Below are 17448 nucleotides of genomic sequence, written 5' to 3' on the forward strand. Positions count from 1 at the left end.
GAAAGCATATCGTTTTTAAAATAATACTTAGTAAATATATAACACATAAATAACTATTGATGGAATTTTTAAAGTATAATAAAAAAATATTTGTAAATAGGTTGTTATGTTGCCCTTTAAGAGGAGAAAGATATATTTTCTCTTTTAATATATAAATTTATGTAAATATTCGCTAAATTTTATGGATTGTCCATTTTTATCTTATATATTTTATTGTTATATTTATCAGTGTATACCCATTCAAATAATTTGTTAAAAATCCTATATTTTATTAATTATATGGTAAAATAATGATAATATAAAACGCGTTAATATGGAATTTAACATGAATTGACTCTTTAGCATTTTCTTTATTTATCCAGTTTTTTATAATATAAAGCCACATATCCCCAATTGGACCTTTAACAAATGTATAAAAATGATACATTTATAATGTATTATGTGTCTTTTTGATAAAATTAATATTTAATTGTATAAAGTTCCCGCAATAAAACAACATTTCAATATTAATTATTGGTATTTTATTATATTATATGTATAGTCATATAATAATAACACATTTTATCTATCACATTTATAATTATTAGAACTATAACATTAAATTTTATTAATATACTTATGCTTTTTCAAATAACTACTTATAATATATTCCCATTTTATATATACCTCAAAACTATAAATCTTAAAAATTAATAATAATTAATCGAATGTTATACCTTTATGATAAATAAATTAACGTATATAATGCAACTTCTATTAATACAAATGTAAAATACAAAAGAATAGTAGCTACAATTAAAACTTAAAAAATGTTAGAAGCATAATAATATCTATAAACAACGTTATATTGTCGATATATATCAACCTATACTTTATCACTATCTATTATATGTCCATAATGTCCTTAATTAACACTAACAATATGCTCATATAATGCACAGCAATATTCAAAATTATAACTTTTGCTAAATAAAATCTTTCATCAAACAAACAAATTCATTGTATATTATAATCTCCATATTTCAATATAACTCCTGATTAACAAGTTTTATATAATAGACAATTGTCATATATAACCAATATTTATATATCTAATATATTATTTTAATCATTTTAAATCTATATATTATACTTTATAAAAAAAATACTATCACCTATTTCATATTAATCACACTACCCCTTGTTTCCTTCTATATTTACACATCATCTCCAGATTAAACATACACAATCATGAATATATTTAATTATAAAAAATGTAATTACATTATCCCAGAACCATAAACAATCAACCATCAATCATAAACATAACCTTGATCCATAAACAATCAACCATCAATCATAAACATAACCTTGATCCATAAACAATCAACCATCAATCATAAACATAACCTTGATCCATAAACATAATTTTCCCCCATAAAAAATTAACACACACCCATTAAGAATATTATAATTAAAAAACAAATTAATTACATTATATATTTCTTGACTTTACAACTTTATGTTTCATTATTTTATTTCATGTTTTATTTCATATTTTACTTCATATTTTATTTGTATTTTTTCTAATTTAATATATACTTTGTTTTATCATTAAAAGGAAAATTATAATTTGTATTCATTTATAAAAAGGCATGGGTGTCAACATTACTACCAATAAATCATTTTTATAAAACTAACAATTTTGCTCCAAAAATTTTATTTAGTAAAATTTGCATTAAAAGTGATACAAAATCACAAATGTGTAATTATCATAATATTATTATAGTAGTATTAGTAATATATAGAATTAACTGCATTTCTCATATTAAATTAATTATTTAATATAATATTTATATTACTATAATCTTTTATTTATTAATCCAAGTATATGTGTATTTCGATATGTAATGAACTGTTTTATAAATTTTAAATTGAGTTTGATCAATCATAAAAATATAAAATATGTGTATTCATAATGCTATATTTAAAAATATCAATTATATAATTAAAGTTATTTTTGATATTCATTATTTATGAAAGCTTCTGTTATTGATGCCGTTTTGTGGTTGAATTATTTAAATAAAAAATATATTAAACTTATAAATTTGACAAAAGAACACATTTACCGTTTAAATAATAGTTTTTATATTTTATTGGAGAAAATGATTAGCTTCAATTTTAATTACACGTCTCCATATTTCCGAGTTGTTAATTTTTAATTAAAAAAAATACTGATATATATTTTAATAGTTTGCAAAGTTCCCAAATGAATAAGTTTTATATTCAAATTGTTTTTTTTCTTTTAATCATCCCCATATATGTGAATAATAAAACCCTTGCAACTGAGCTTGTTCCAAAAAAAGATACAAAACGTTATCCTACGTAAGAAAATACAACAATATATATAATATATGTTACATATTTCATTATGAAAATATTAAATGTATGTCTTTGCAACAATGTTATAATATAAATACAATAACTTTATTTTTGTACACATTAAAAATATGTTCATTTTTATCAATGATAGTTCAGAAAAAATATATAAAAAAAACAAACACCTACTATGTACCAATCGCAATGAATCTAGAAAAGCGTTCAAATTTATGAATGACGCTTTAAAACATTTAGAACATCATGCTACAAGTAAAGATGGTTATAAAAAGTGTTGTGGAAATCCTTCTGAGTATATGGTTTTTTATAAAAAAAAACATAAAAAGCATACAAAAATTCAAAAAGTTAAATATATAATTGATGATCCGAATAAGGTATCAATTAACGAACAACATCAAAAGTTATAAACTAAATTGAAATTAAAAAATTATTATAATTTATATACATATATTTCTCTTTGCTTCCATTAGTATAATGAAATAATAAACGAGGTGTGGGATCCAAATAGTGGCAATTATTTTTATCCAGGCTCGGTTAAAAGTATACTAAACATAAATAATTACCAAAATTAACATATTATTGTTACTGTTTATTCTTTCCCATATCTTCAAAATCATGATATTTTAATTATATCTATGCAATTTTATAATATTTTTTTAGAAAAAATTGTCCGTATGTACACTCCAAATTTATTAATGATACAACAACGTTGGAAAAAATGGCCATGGTCTCGTGAGAAATATTTTTATGCTATAGCTGCAAAATATAAAGTAAGCAAACCTTTCCTCTTCTATTTCGTTATAAATCGTAATTCTCATATTATTCACAATAATTTATGCAATATATTTTTATTAATTTTGTAGATATCAAAAAACAAAACTATAATTGTCATGGCTTCAGCAAATATAATTGATCACAACCGTAAAAATAAAAAATATTTTGAAAATAAAATAGTAGAAAGTGCAAATTTATTCCAAGCTGAAATTGATTCTGAAGATGATATTAGAAATGGAGAATTAAAAAAAATGTTTGTTAACATAAGTGGATACATTGTTGAAAAAAGAAAGAACCATATTTATATCATCTATGTCGACTCTGTAAACAGTATACAGATTTTAATAATATAATAATTTATTTAAATAATTGTACATATTTATAATTTGAAACAAATTTTAACATTTTATATAATCATCCATTTATCTTTTTTTTCTTAGAATGATGAACATGGTTCCATTTAACAAAAAAATATTATTGGAAAAACTTTATACTACTTTTTCCCTTATAAATAATCATATATTTTTCACCACCGTAATATTAGAGAATTTTTGTTAATAAAACGATTTATTTTCATGAATGGTATTTATTTAAATTACCATCATAACATATTTTTTTGTTTTATGATTGTTTTGTTCTTGTCTGTTATTTGTTATGTCTTTTAATATTATAATGTATCTATATGTATTAATTTTTTGAATAATACAAATAAAACTGTTATAACTTATGAAGATCTTTTATTTGTCATATTCCTTTCATTTAATACCTATCACCCTTTTTTGTTTACAAACATGGACATCATCTATATGCTAAAATTTGGGAGGATATCCCATATATTTAAACGATTCTTTATTTGTAAGTGATATTTGATTTTAATATTATTTATAGTAATGAAATTAATAAGATGGTCAGAATGATTCAATATAAATGTTACGTTGATGTAATCATTTTTTATATTGTTATTTAAACCATATAATACCAATATATTTTATACACATATGTGTGAACATTATAATAAACTAACTAAAACAGTGTTTGCTTTAAAAAAAATTCATATACATTCATAGAAAAAATAAAATATAACATAAATGGAGAATAAAAATAAGCAGTTTCGTTAAATAAAAATATTCATAAAATGAACGTATTATGATATATATAATTCAATATAACCATGAGCCCTGATTCCTAAACCCTGAACCCTTAAAATCATAATGTTCTGTGTGCTTTATAATTTGTGTGCGCTATTTTTCTCACCTTGCAATGAGTTCATTTAAATAATTATATAAATTTACTTTTTATTTTTGATTAAGTATTATTTTTTTATAAATTCCGTGCACATTCTTTTCCTTCCATTTCAAATCTACTAATATAACCTTTTTTTACACTTTTTAAAACATTTTAATTATCAAATCCAAAAATGAATAAAGGCTATATTAAGATCGCTTTGCCACTTCTAAGTCTCGCAGGATACACACAAAATGTAACATTTGCAACTGGGCACCCTTCAGATGTTACTATTAACGCCAACCCCTCACGCCAAAAACCATTGTATGAAAATATCGAAAAATATATACATATAATATACATATAATATAAATATCCATAATCATTAAATATTATAAATCCCATTTTATAAATTCATTTCTTTCTTTTTTTTACCCATTAAAAATAATCTCACTTTCACCAATAATATTTCGAATCCAAGATTTGAAGAGTTCCCAGAATTGACATGTGAAGACCTTGATGAAGCTTTAGTAGCATTGGATCACGCAAACGATGCTTCAGAATTTTTAATAAAACTTTCTGAGACAGGTATAGACGATTATTCGACCCATTCTACAGAAAATGGAGATAAAATTATATATTCTAAGAAAATTGGAAATATGGATATTGGAAGACTTCATCTTACGATCCCATCTGCCTCTAACGTATCAAATACCAAACAACACTTAACATATAAAAATAACTTCAGATTAAATAATCATTATTATACATATCCACATTTTTTTTTCATTAGTACTCTAACGTATTAAGGAAACTCTGGGATTTCAATCATAACAAAAAACCCGATGAAAGGTTTATTAATGGTACATAAAAAATAATCAATCAATTTAATATCTGCTTCTCACTATTTACGCATCTTTCAAGTTTACTGTTCTTTACCATTTTTATTAACATTTTCTTATATTCATAATATTTCATTTATATATCCAAAATAATCATTTTTTTAGGAAAGCTTGCTCGTGTATACTGCAATTATTTAATCGTGCTTGAAAAACTTAGCATAGATCCTAATTATACACCCCTCACAAAAAAATATGCTTTAGCCGCAAGAGTTAAAGTAAGGGCATTTTTTTCCATTATTCATGTTATTATACATTAATTTACACAATACATATATGTTTTTTATTCATTAATTTTGTAGCATTCAAATGACACAACTGTAATTCTTTGTCCTTCAAGACCTCTAAATTATCTCGGTCAAAATGATGGTGAACCTAATATGAATGAAATATTAGAAAATACACAATCAATCCAAACTGACATTGATCCTGAGGAAGCATTAACCAAATTAAGTGCTAACATAGCCGGATTTGTAGTTAAAAAAGGGGAAGATAACGTTCAAGTTACTTATATCAATGTTGTAAGCGATCTCAACAAATATTCATTTTTTTCGCATTTTAACATTTATCGACAATATTGCTTCTGTATATGTCATATATTTTATGATATTCACATATTTTATTTTTCCATTTTTTTCGTAGATTTATGATTCTGGCAATTCTACCGACTTAGACAACGATAAAAGAGAAAGAGAACTTGCATATACAAATATCCTAAGCTTACCACAACGCATTTGATCTAGTAAACAACAATATATCCCAAGTATAACTCTTTCAACACTTTAATATTAGGATGCATATTTTAATCAAATTAATTTATCTTTATATGTAGTCCCTATTTAAATTACCATCACAATATTTTGACCGCTTTAAAAATTATTGTTTAGTATGTAATTTCCTCTTCCGTTTGAATTAAAATATATTCAATGTATTCAATTTTGTGATGAAATCAATTAATTAATGCTATAATTCAATTACATGTTCTTTATTATTGCCCTTAATATTAGTTCGATCATTTTTTTTACGTTAAAAATTTATGTTTCGTACTTTATTATTGTCATAAAACTTGTTAGTAATTAATTCTATATCAATATACAAATATCATAAGATATATCGATCACCATCCTCAAATATAAAATACTTATCATTTACTTTATCCACTCAAATAATCAATATAATATGAATATAACTTAAATATGTATCCATATTTTTTTTATCCATTTTTAATTATAATGTAAACAATCTATTAAAACCCATTTTATTATAATTTTATACCTTCACATATAAGACATATTCTATTTAAGGTACGAATCATATATTAAATTCAAATAACTCTCCCATCAAATAAATCAAATGTCTTTATATTGTGGTATGTATACATCAATCGAACCATATAATCCAATTAACACTTCTTATATAATAATAAATTATGATACATTTAATAAGACCTCTTAAATATATTTACCACGAATTTAACAATCAAATATAAAAAGTGCATAGTTCAACATATTTAACATTAAGTTATATTAACATGAAATTCAATTCTTATAATTTATCAAAATATATTTCTTTATTGCTCCTTTTCATCCCTATTTTTTCTTACATATTTAGACTTAATTTAAATCATAAAAACTCCAACTTATCCTATAAATATTTTTAATAACTTATTTTCTATATATATTTAAAGCAATTCCTTAAACTAATAAATATTATAAAATCATTCAAAATTAAATCCAATATAATACTTAGCTCTAACCCAAATATGGGTTCCACAACATAAAAACTATATAAAAATTGTGCAAAAATTATGACCAAAAATAACTTCGAAATAGACAGTTTGTTAACATATATAAATCATTATTATTATTCCTAAATTGTCACTCCCTTCGAATCATATATTAATGATTCATTCTCTTCTTTATATTTTTTAGTTTTTCTCTTAAATGTTGTTTTTGAGCTCTTTTCCGTAATACAAATAACGAACCCTAATATAAAATGTTAAGAAGTGTACGATTTTTTTGTTAACGTTTGAATATATTTAATGAAAATAATTTTTAAATTTCTTATTATTTACCTTATAAAAAATTCCCAAAAAAATTGTTATTGCACTGAATATTGATAAAGCTAGAATTAATTTTTTTACTATCGACAAGCTTGATGATGTAACACCATAATTTTGTACAGAACCATGTTCAGAATGATCTTCAGAAATTTTTACGTTATGTTGTGTTTTTTTTATCGGTGGAAACGATGGAATACCCCTACAAATATCGTTATAGTTCTCTTTAAAATTATCATAATCAGTTGATAAAGTAGACCATATTTGACTATATGAAGTGTTTCCAGTAACACTAGAACTTTCATTAAGTTCTTTAAATTTGTCAACAATTTTATTTGCATATACCAAATATTCGTTGCATTCTAGCGTGTTTTTATTAGATTCAGTATGCATTTTACATAATAATTTAAATGCATCATAAAATTTAAATATATCTTCAAAATTAATGTTCAACAAATCCTTTCTGTTATCTATGATTTCCTTAAAATTATTATATCCCGTTTTTCCTTTTAATTTATTACTACAATCACTATTACCATTTGTACAATTAGTATAATTCGTATTTTTTTCTATAATAGTATAAAAATTATTTAGGTTGGTTTTTTCATCATTCTTTAGGTTTAACATATAATTTAACCATATCATAATGTATATAATAAACGATTTAACATCTTCATTACTTAAATCATCAATCCCATTAGCAATATTTTCATTGAACAACCATAAGCATGCAGCATTTATTTTATCGAGCTCAGTCTCACATTGATTTCCTGTAACTCCATTAGGGCAGTAATACTTAATATTCTCATTTTGATTAAAATCGACTGATGCATGGTTTTCTAATTCATCGGGTAAGCTTTTTTTTAACTCATCAAACTTTTCACACTAAAAAAACATTTAAAAAAGTATAATAAAAATATATGTTAATGAAATTTATAGATTATATAATATCGACAAATACAAGGAAAGGTAAACTTTATTAAAAAATGCATATACCAGGGGGTAATCCATTGTGATTTTATTTTGTTTATAATATGTAAATTATGTAACATAATATTGTTTTATATATTTTACGCTTAATAAATGACAAAATAATTGAAGTCTAATATAAAATCGTTTGTGTTTAAATAAATTCCTATCATTTTTAATATTAATTTAAAGGTAATTTGGAACAATATAATAGTTTTATGGAACTTAAATTCCCATAAATTTTGGTTATTTGATGCATTATTGGTTATTTGTATATAAATTTGTGCATAAATTGTTATTCCTAATACCTTTCAGTATAATTCTATAATAAAATCAAAATAAGATTATAATGAATTAAAAATATATCATCTTATACACATGCTTTAATATATAAAATAAACAACGTCATATCTTTTGTTTTAATAAATGGTGTCTCAAAGCTAATATACTGAAAAAATCGAAACAATTAAGAAATCCATTATTACTATAATGTTTAAAAGTATATAAATAGTCATTTTTTAAAATATATTAAATATTTACATTATTGTTTCTTATAATATATAATATAGTTTTTTCTAAAATTATAGTATCTTCAAATTAAGTTACATGCTCCATTTTCTATGAAAATTACATAAATTCATATTATTTTTATTTAATATAGATTAATTCATAATCCATTTTAATGATTCCTATAACTTTATTTTTATTTCTATATACTTCAATTTATAAATATTCTTTATTGGGTAATTTTATTATATATTTTCCCATCTTTTCCATTCTTTAAAACAACAATTAGCACTGAACCCGTATTTATAAGCTTAAATAAGTCTTTGAATCTATATTATTTTTAAAATAATACATAGTAAATGTTAAACATTTATTATGCCTTTCTATTAATATTAAATATATAACATATAAATACCTACTGATGAAATTTTAAAGTATAATAGAAAACTATGTGTATTAGATTCTTATATTGCCCTTTAAGAGGAGAGAGATAAGATATATTTGCTCTTTTAATATATATATTTGGATAAATATTTGTTAAATGTTCTGCAATGTTCATTATTATCTTATATATTTTATTGTTATTGTTATCAATGGATATACATTAAAATAATTCGTTAAATTTCCTATATTTTATTAATTATATGGTAAAATAATGCTATTTAAGATTACAAAATGATGATTCATTAAACAATGATAATATAATATGTGTTATTGAAATGGAATTTGAGATTAATTGAGTCTTTAACCTTTTCTCCATTGCCCATATTTTAAAATATAAAACTACATATCCCAATTTGGATCGTTAACAAATATATAAAAATTATATCATTATAATGTATTATTCTGTGTCTTTTCGATAAAATTCATATATAATTATATGAATATTTTACAATATAACAATATTTCAATATTAGTTATTGGTAGAGTATTTTATTAGATGTATAGTCATATAATAATAACGCTATTCTATCTATCAAATTATAAAATTATATTTTATTAATATGCTTATGTTTTTTCTTTTAACTATTTTAAAATATAATTTATTTATACCTCAAAACTATAATGTTTAAAATTAATAGTAATTAATCTATTACTATACCTTATGATAAATAAATTAACGTATATAATGCAACTTCTATTAATACAAAAGAATGGTAGCTACAATTAAAACTTCAAAAAATGTTAGGAGCATAATAATATTTTATAGAAAATGTTATATTGTTGAACCTCGATCAATATACCATACGTCTATATTTTATGATTATCTGTTATATATTAGTAGTGTGCTTAATTAACATGAAGGTATATTATAATGTAGACAATTGTTCCAAATGAATCGAATTATAATTATACTCTGATATATAAAATTATTATACTATTCGGTTATTAAAATATAATTTAAATTCAAATAAATATGATACAAATAATAAGTTTTACCAAATAAAATGTTTCATCAAATAAAAAACATGTGTTATACATAATTTGATATAACCATAGATTAAACAAATTTATATAATAGACAAATATGATATAGCATAATATGAATTCACATATAATCAATATCTATATTAATATATACAATATAGACATTTTTTTTAATTATATTAAATCAGAATGAACACTTATTATACTTTATGAAAAAATGTAATGTGACCCTTTTCATATTAATGGAAGTACCCTTTGCAGTTGCATATTTGGACTTCTCATTATTAAACATACAGAATGAAACATATATTTAATTAGTATTCAAATTATAAAAAATTAAATGCAATATAATACTTAACCCTAAACATGGGTTCCACAACATAAAAACTATATAACAATTATGCAAAATTATTTCCAAATAAACAGTTTCCTAAAATATATCAATCATTATTACTATTCCTGAAATAGTCATTACTTTTCGAATCATATATCAATTAACCATTTTCTTCTTAATGATTTTAGCTTTCTTCTTAAACGTTTTTTAACTTTTTTCCGAAATCCAAATAACGAATACTAATATAAAATGTTAAGAAGTAAATGATTTTTTTGTTAATGTTTACATATATATAATATTTTTTTTAATTCCTTATTATTTACCTTATAAGAAACTCCCAACAAAATTGATGATGCAACAAATATAATTGCAATTTTAATTAGTGTATTTTTTGTTACTGAACTTCGTGGACAAGCTACAGGTGATGAGACATAACCACACTTAACATTATTATATTTCTCTTTAAATTTATCATAATCATTTGATAAACTATACCATAGTTGTGAATAAGAACTTCCTTTAGAAATATCCAAAGTATTTTTAACTTTTTCACATTTTTCAAAAAATTCTCCAGCATTTTCTAAACATGACATGCATTGGTTATTTGCATCAACTTCAATATACATTTTACATAATGATTTAAATGGATCATAAAAATTAGATATATCTTTAATATTCATATTCATCGATTTTATTTTATTTTTTATAACATCATTATTAATCTTATCACCAGCAGTTATATGCTCTTTATATTTACTATTTGTTTTTATATGGTTATTATAAAAATCGTATAATTTTGTGGTTCCATTTTGTGTTTTTTGATTTAGTTTATAACTTAACCATAAAATAGCATATTCAGCAAGTTTATCGCTCTCTAATTTTTCATGATTATCAATACGCTCAAACAATTTTAGTAATGCTAAAAAACCAGAACAAACTCTTTTTTCATCAGTATCACAGTTACTATCAGGGCAATAATAATCAAAATGACTAATAGAATTATATCCTTTCGAGTTCTTCGGATCATCAACATAATTATCAATCGCACTAATTATATCACACTACGAATATATTTTACGAATTAAACAAAAAATGTATTAATATAAATGTTAATAAAATTAAAATTAATATAATTTGTATGAATGCAACATACGAATAATATAATAAAAAATATATATACCACTCTATAAGACATAATGAAATTCTGTTATAATTTGGAGATTATGCGGGGTGATGTTTATATATATTGCATAGAATATATGGTATATTTACTCAAGATATTTACATATCAATTATCTTTCGTTGAACATATTATTATTTTTAACTTCATGTAAAATAATAATATATTAATATTACTAAAATATTATACTCATTTTATGGCACTTAGATAAATTACCTTAAATAGAAGGTTGCTTATACACTTTTGCCATATATATGATGCATTTTATACAAAAAAACTATTCTTACTAACATTTGGTATAACTATATTATAAAAATGGATATACTTTTATAATGAATCTAAAAAATGTATACTTATGCACATGCTTTAATACAGAACATAAACAACGTCCTAAAACATAGATACTGCACACATATAAAAAATTAAGAAAGCTATTATTAGAATCCTTAAAGTATATAAATAGTAATTTTTTAAATATATTAAATATTTACATGATTCTTTCTTATAATATATAATATGTTTTTTTCTAAAATTATAGCATTCTCAAATTTAGTTACATGCACCGTTTTCTATGCATATTATATAAATTTATATTATTTGTATTTAATATAGATAAATTAAAAAATAATTTTAATGCGTTAAATAACTTGATTTTTATTCCTACATATCCCAATTTAGATGTATTCTCTGTTGGGTAATTTTATTATACATTTTCCCATCTTTTCCATTCTCTAAAACAACAATTAACACTGAACCCGTACTTATAAGCCTAAATAAGTCTTTGAATGTAGATTTATTTTAAAATAATACTTAATAAATATTAAATATATAACATATAAATAATTAATGATGAAATTTTAAAGTATAATAAAAAACTATGTTTAATTGGGTTCTTATATTGCACTTTAATAGGAGAGAGATAAGATATATTTTCTCCTTTAATATATAAATTTATGTAAATATTCGTACATTTTATGGATTGTCCATTTTTATCTTATATATTATATTTTTATAGTTATTAATGGATATACATTCAAATAATTTATTGAAAATTCTATATTTTATTAATTCTATGATAACATACTGTTGTTTGTAATTAAATACGATTCACTAAGCATTGATAGTATAATATCCATTAATATGGAATAATAAAATGACATTTAACATGAATTGAGTCTTTAACCTTTTCTCCATTCCTCATATTTTTATAATATAAAACCATATATCCCAAAGTGGATCTTTAACAAAATATATAACATTGATACCTTTATAATGCAGTATTATGTCTTTTCGATAATATTAATGTTTAATTATATGAAGGTTTCACAATGAAATAACATTTCAATATTAGTTTATATGTATAAGCATATAATAATAACGCATTTTGTCTATCATATTATTTATAATTACTAGAACTATAACATTAAATTTTATTAATATACTTATATTTTTTCAATTTACCATTTATAATATATTTCCAATTTATATATACACCATATCATTAAAACTTACAAATTAATAGTGATTAATGTGTTAGTATACCTTATGATAAATAAATTATGCCGTATAAATCAATTTCTATTAATACAAATATGAAATACAAAAAGAGAATAGTAACTACAATTAAAACTTCAAAAATGTTAGAAGCATACTAATATCTACAGACAACGTCATATTGTCGATTCCCTATAGATATATATATCAACCTATATTTTATCACTATCTATTATATGTCCTTAATTAACAATAAAAATATACCCATCAACCTCAAGATATAATGACAGCAATATCCAAAATCAATCATCTTATAATTCATACCCACCCTCACATATAATGCTATTATTACAACATATATTCCCGTAATATAATTTAAATCAAAATAACTTTTACTAAATAAAATATTTCATCAAACAAACAAATCCATTGTATATTATAATCTCCATAATTCAATATACCCCCTGATTAACAACTTTTATATAATAGACAATTATCATATACCATAATATCACTTCATATATAACCAATATTTATATATCTAATATATTATTTTAATAATTTTAATCATTTTAAATTTATATATTATACTTTATCAAAAAAATATTATCACCTATTTCATATTAATCACACTACTCCTTTTTTCCTTCTATATTTACACATCATCTCCAGATTATCATACACAATCATAAATATATTTAATTATAAAAATTTAATCATAAATATATTTAATTATAAAAATTTAATCATAAATATATTTAATTATAAAAATTTAATCATAAATATATTTAATTATAAAAATTTAATCATAAATATATTCAATTATAAAAATTTAATCATAAATATATTCAATTATAAAAAATGTAATTACAATATCCCAGAACCATAAACATAACCTTGATCCATAATACATGAACAGCTCGACATCAAGAATATTATAATTAAAAAACAAATTAATTACATTATATATTTTTGACTTTACAACTTTATGTTTCATTATTTTATTTCATATTTTATTTCATACTTTATTTGTATCTTTTTTAAATTTACATATTCTCTGTTTTACTATTAAAAGGAAAATTATAATTTCTATTAATTTACAAAAAACATAGCCATCAATATTAATACCAATAAATAATTTTTATAAAATTAACAATTTTGCTAGAAAAGTGTTATTTAGTAAAATTTGTATTAAAAGTGATAAAAAAATCACAAATGTGTAATTATCATAATATAAATTTTATCATACTATTATTATGAAGTAAAAATATTCTTATTATAGTAGTATTAGTAATATATAGAATCAACTGCATTTCTCATATTAAATTATTTAATATAATATTTATAGTACTATGATATTTTATTTATTAATGTAAGTATATGTGTATTTCCATACGTAATGAACTGTTTTGTAAATTTTAAATTGAGTTTGATCAATCATAAAAATATAAAATATATGTATTCATAATGCTATATTTAAAAATATCAATTATATAATTAAAGTTATTTATTTTTGATATCCATTATTTATGAAAGCTTCTGTTATTGATGTCGTTTTGTGGTTGAATTATTTAAATAAAAAATATATTAAACTTATGAATATGATAAAAGAACACATTTACCGTTTAAATAATAGTTTTTATACTTTATTGGAGAAAATGATTAGCTTCAATTTTAATTATACTTGTACAGATTTCCGAGTTAATTTTTAATTAAAAAAATACTGATATATATTTTAATATTTTGTTTGTAAACTTCAAAAATGAATAAGTTTTATATTAAAATTGTTTTTTTTCTTTTAACCATCCCCCTATGTGTTAATAATAAAACCATTGTAATCGAGCTTTCTTTAAAAAAAGATACAAAACCCAAATCAACAAATCGTTATCCTACGTAAGAAAATACAACAATATATATAATGTATATTACATATTTCATTATGAAAATATTAAATGTGTACGTCTTTGCAAAAATATTAAAATACAATAACTTTATTTTTGTACACATTAAAAATATGTTGATTTTTAGCAATGATAATACAGAAGAAATATATGAAAAAAACAAGCACCTATTATGTAACGATCCCAAAGAAACTAAAAATGCATGCAACGTTATGAAAGAAGCTTTAATACAATTAGAATATCATACTACAAATATAGTTGATTATGGATTATATAAAATATATTATACTGATTATGTGCGCTTTGATAATGTAAAATATCAATATAATACAAATGTTGAAAAAAAACAATATATAGTTGATAATCCAGATATGGTATCAATTAACAAACATGATTAAAAGTTATAAACCAAATTGAAATTAAAAAATAATTATAATATATATATATATTTCTCTTTATTTCCATTAGTATAATAAAATAATAAACAAGTATTGGGATCCCGATAGTGATCATTTTTTGTATATAGGCTCGGTTAAAAGTATACAAAACATAAATAATTACCCAAATTAACATAATATTGTTACTATTTATTCTTTCCCATATCTTCAAACTCATCATATTTTAATTATATATATATGCAATTTTATAATATGTTTATTAGGAAAAATTGCCCGTGTGTACACTCCAAATTTAGTAATAATACAACAACGTTCCAGAAAATGGCCATGGTCTCGTGAGAAATATTTTTATGCTTTAGCTGCAAAATTTGAAGTAAGCAAAACTTTCTTCTTCTATTTCGTTATAAATCATATTATTCACAATAATTTATGCAATATACTTTTATTAATTTTGTAGATATCAGAAAACAAAACTATAATTGTCATGACTTCAGCAAATATAAATGATCATAACCCTTCCAATGAAAAATATGAAAACGAAATCGTAAAAAGCGCAAATTTATTCAAAACTGACATTAATTCTGAAGATGATATTAGAAAAGGATACTTAAAAAAAACATTTGTTAACATAGCTGGATATATCATTGAAAAAAAAGACAAATATCTTGATGTCACCCATGTCGAATCTGTAATCAATATACAAATTTTAGAAACATAATAGTTTATTTCAACAATTGCTAAAAAAACATTATTTTAAATAAATGTACACATTTATAATATATACTATAACTTGCAAAAAAATATAAACATTTTATATATTCATCCATTTATGTTTTTTTCCTTAGATTGATCGCTATGCCCCCAGTTTCCTAAAACGCATGATTAGAAAAGCTTTAAATAATTTTTCCCCTCAAAAATAACATATATTTCATATATATTTTTCACCGCCTAATATTAGAAAATTTATGTTAATAAAACGATTTGTTTATGTGCATAATAATTGCTTTAAATTATCATCATAAAATGTTCTTTTGTTTTAAGAATGTTATATATATATATTATTTTTTTGTCTTTTAATATTATAATGTTTTATATATATTATTTTTTTGTCTTTTAATATTATAACGTTTTATATATATATTATTTGTTTGTCTTTTAATATTAGAATGTATCTATACATATTAATTTCGTGAATACTACAAATAGAATTGTTATTATTCATGATATTCCTTTCATTTAATTCTTATCACCTTTTTTTTGTTTACAAACATAAACATCATCATAGGCTAAAACTTTGGCTAATGTGCCATATATTTAAACGATTCTTTATTTGTAAGTGATATTTGATTTTAATATTATTTATAGTAATGAAATTAATAAGATGGTCAGAATGATTCAATATAAATGTTGATGTAATCATTTTTTATATTCTTATTTAAACCATATAATACCAATATATTTTATACACATATATGTGAACATTATAATAAGCCAACTAAAACATTCTTTCCTTTAAAAAAAATTCATATACATTCATAGAAAAAATAAAATATAACATAAATGTAGAATGAAAATAAGCAGTTTCGTTAAATAAAAATATTCATAACATGACCATTTTATGATATATATAATTCAATATAACCCTAAACCTTTAAAACAATTCCTTAAACTAATAAATATTATAAAATTATTCAAATTAAATACAATATAATACTTAACCCTAATTCACAACATAAAAACTATATAAAAATGATGTAGAGCCATACAAAAATGTAATAAATATACATATATAACTTTATATTTAATTGGTTATATTATTCAATTATTCTTATAAACCCCAAAATTATGGTCAAAAATTACTTCCAAATAGCCAGTTTATTAAATATATCAATCATTGTTATTATT

At 21.3% G+C, this 17448-nt stretch overlaps 5 protein-coding genes across 5 annotated transcripts; 3 read left to right on the forward strand and 2 right to left on the reverse strand.

Moving 5' to 3' along the window:
• Positions 1-2248: 2248 nt before the first annotated feature.
• On the forward strand, positions 2249-3614 carry PY17X_0500037 (fam-a protein; the record flags this gene model as incomplete). The annotated part of the gene is made up of 6 exons (XM_034637747.1): positions 2249-2364; positions 2513-2750; positions 2847-2916; positions 3037-3146; positions 3240-3473; positions 3591-3614. 6 exons carry the CDS (start codon positions 2249-2251, stop codon positions 3612-3614), a joined length of 792 nt encoding a protein of 263 aa, XP_034493392.1.
• Positions 3615-4567: 953 nt separating this feature from the next.
• On the forward strand, positions 4568-6011 carry PY17X_0500041 (fam-a protein; the record flags this gene model as incomplete). The annotated part of the gene is made up of 6 exons (XM_034637748.1): positions 4568-4698; positions 4856-5078; positions 5168-5237; positions 5382-5491; positions 5576-5794; positions 5916-6011. The coding sequence occupies 6 exons, from the start codon at positions 4568-4570 to the stop codon at positions 6009-6011; spliced, it is 849 nt and encodes a 282-aa protein (XP_034493393.1).
• Positions 6012-7171: 1160 nt separating this feature from the next.
• On the reverse strand, positions 7172-8343 carry PY17X_0500047 (PIR protein; the record flags this gene model as incomplete). The annotated part of the gene is made up of 3 exons (XM_034637749.1): positions 7172-7258; positions 7348-8217; positions 8329-8343. The coding sequence occupies 3 exons, from the start codon at positions 8341-8343 to the stop codon at positions 7172-7174; spliced, it is 972 nt and encodes a 323-aa protein (XP_034493394.1).
• A 2376-nt stretch (positions 8344-10719) lies between these two features.
• On the reverse strand, positions 10720-11765 carry PY17X_0500051 (PIR protein; the record flags this gene model as incomplete). The annotated part of the gene is made up of 3 exons (XM_034637750.1): positions 10720-10809; positions 10894-11631; positions 11751-11765. 3 exons carry the CDS (start codon positions 11763-11765, stop codon positions 10720-10722), a joined length of 843 nt encoding a protein of 280 aa, XP_034493395.1.
• Positions 11766-15006: 3241 nt separating this feature from the next.
• PY17X_0500057 (fam-a protein) lies at positions 15007-16463 on the forward strand (the record flags this gene model as incomplete). The annotated part of the gene is made up of 6 exons (XM_034637751.1): positions 15007-15137; positions 15273-15519; positions 15614-15683; positions 15807-15916; positions 16001-16231; positions 16389-16463. The coding sequence occupies 6 exons, from the start codon at positions 15007-15009 to the stop codon at positions 16461-16463; spliced, it is 864 nt and encodes a 287-aa protein (XP_034493396.1).
• Between the last annotated feature and the right edge of the window lie 985 nt (positions 16464-17448).

The sequence above is a fragment of the Plasmodium yoelii genome (genome assembly GCF_900002385.2).
Source record: "Plasmodium yoelii strain 17X genome assembly, chromosome: 5".
Classification (NCBI taxonomy): domain Eukaryota; phylum Apicomplexa; class Aconoidasida; order Haemosporida; family Plasmodiidae; genus Plasmodium; species Plasmodium yoelii.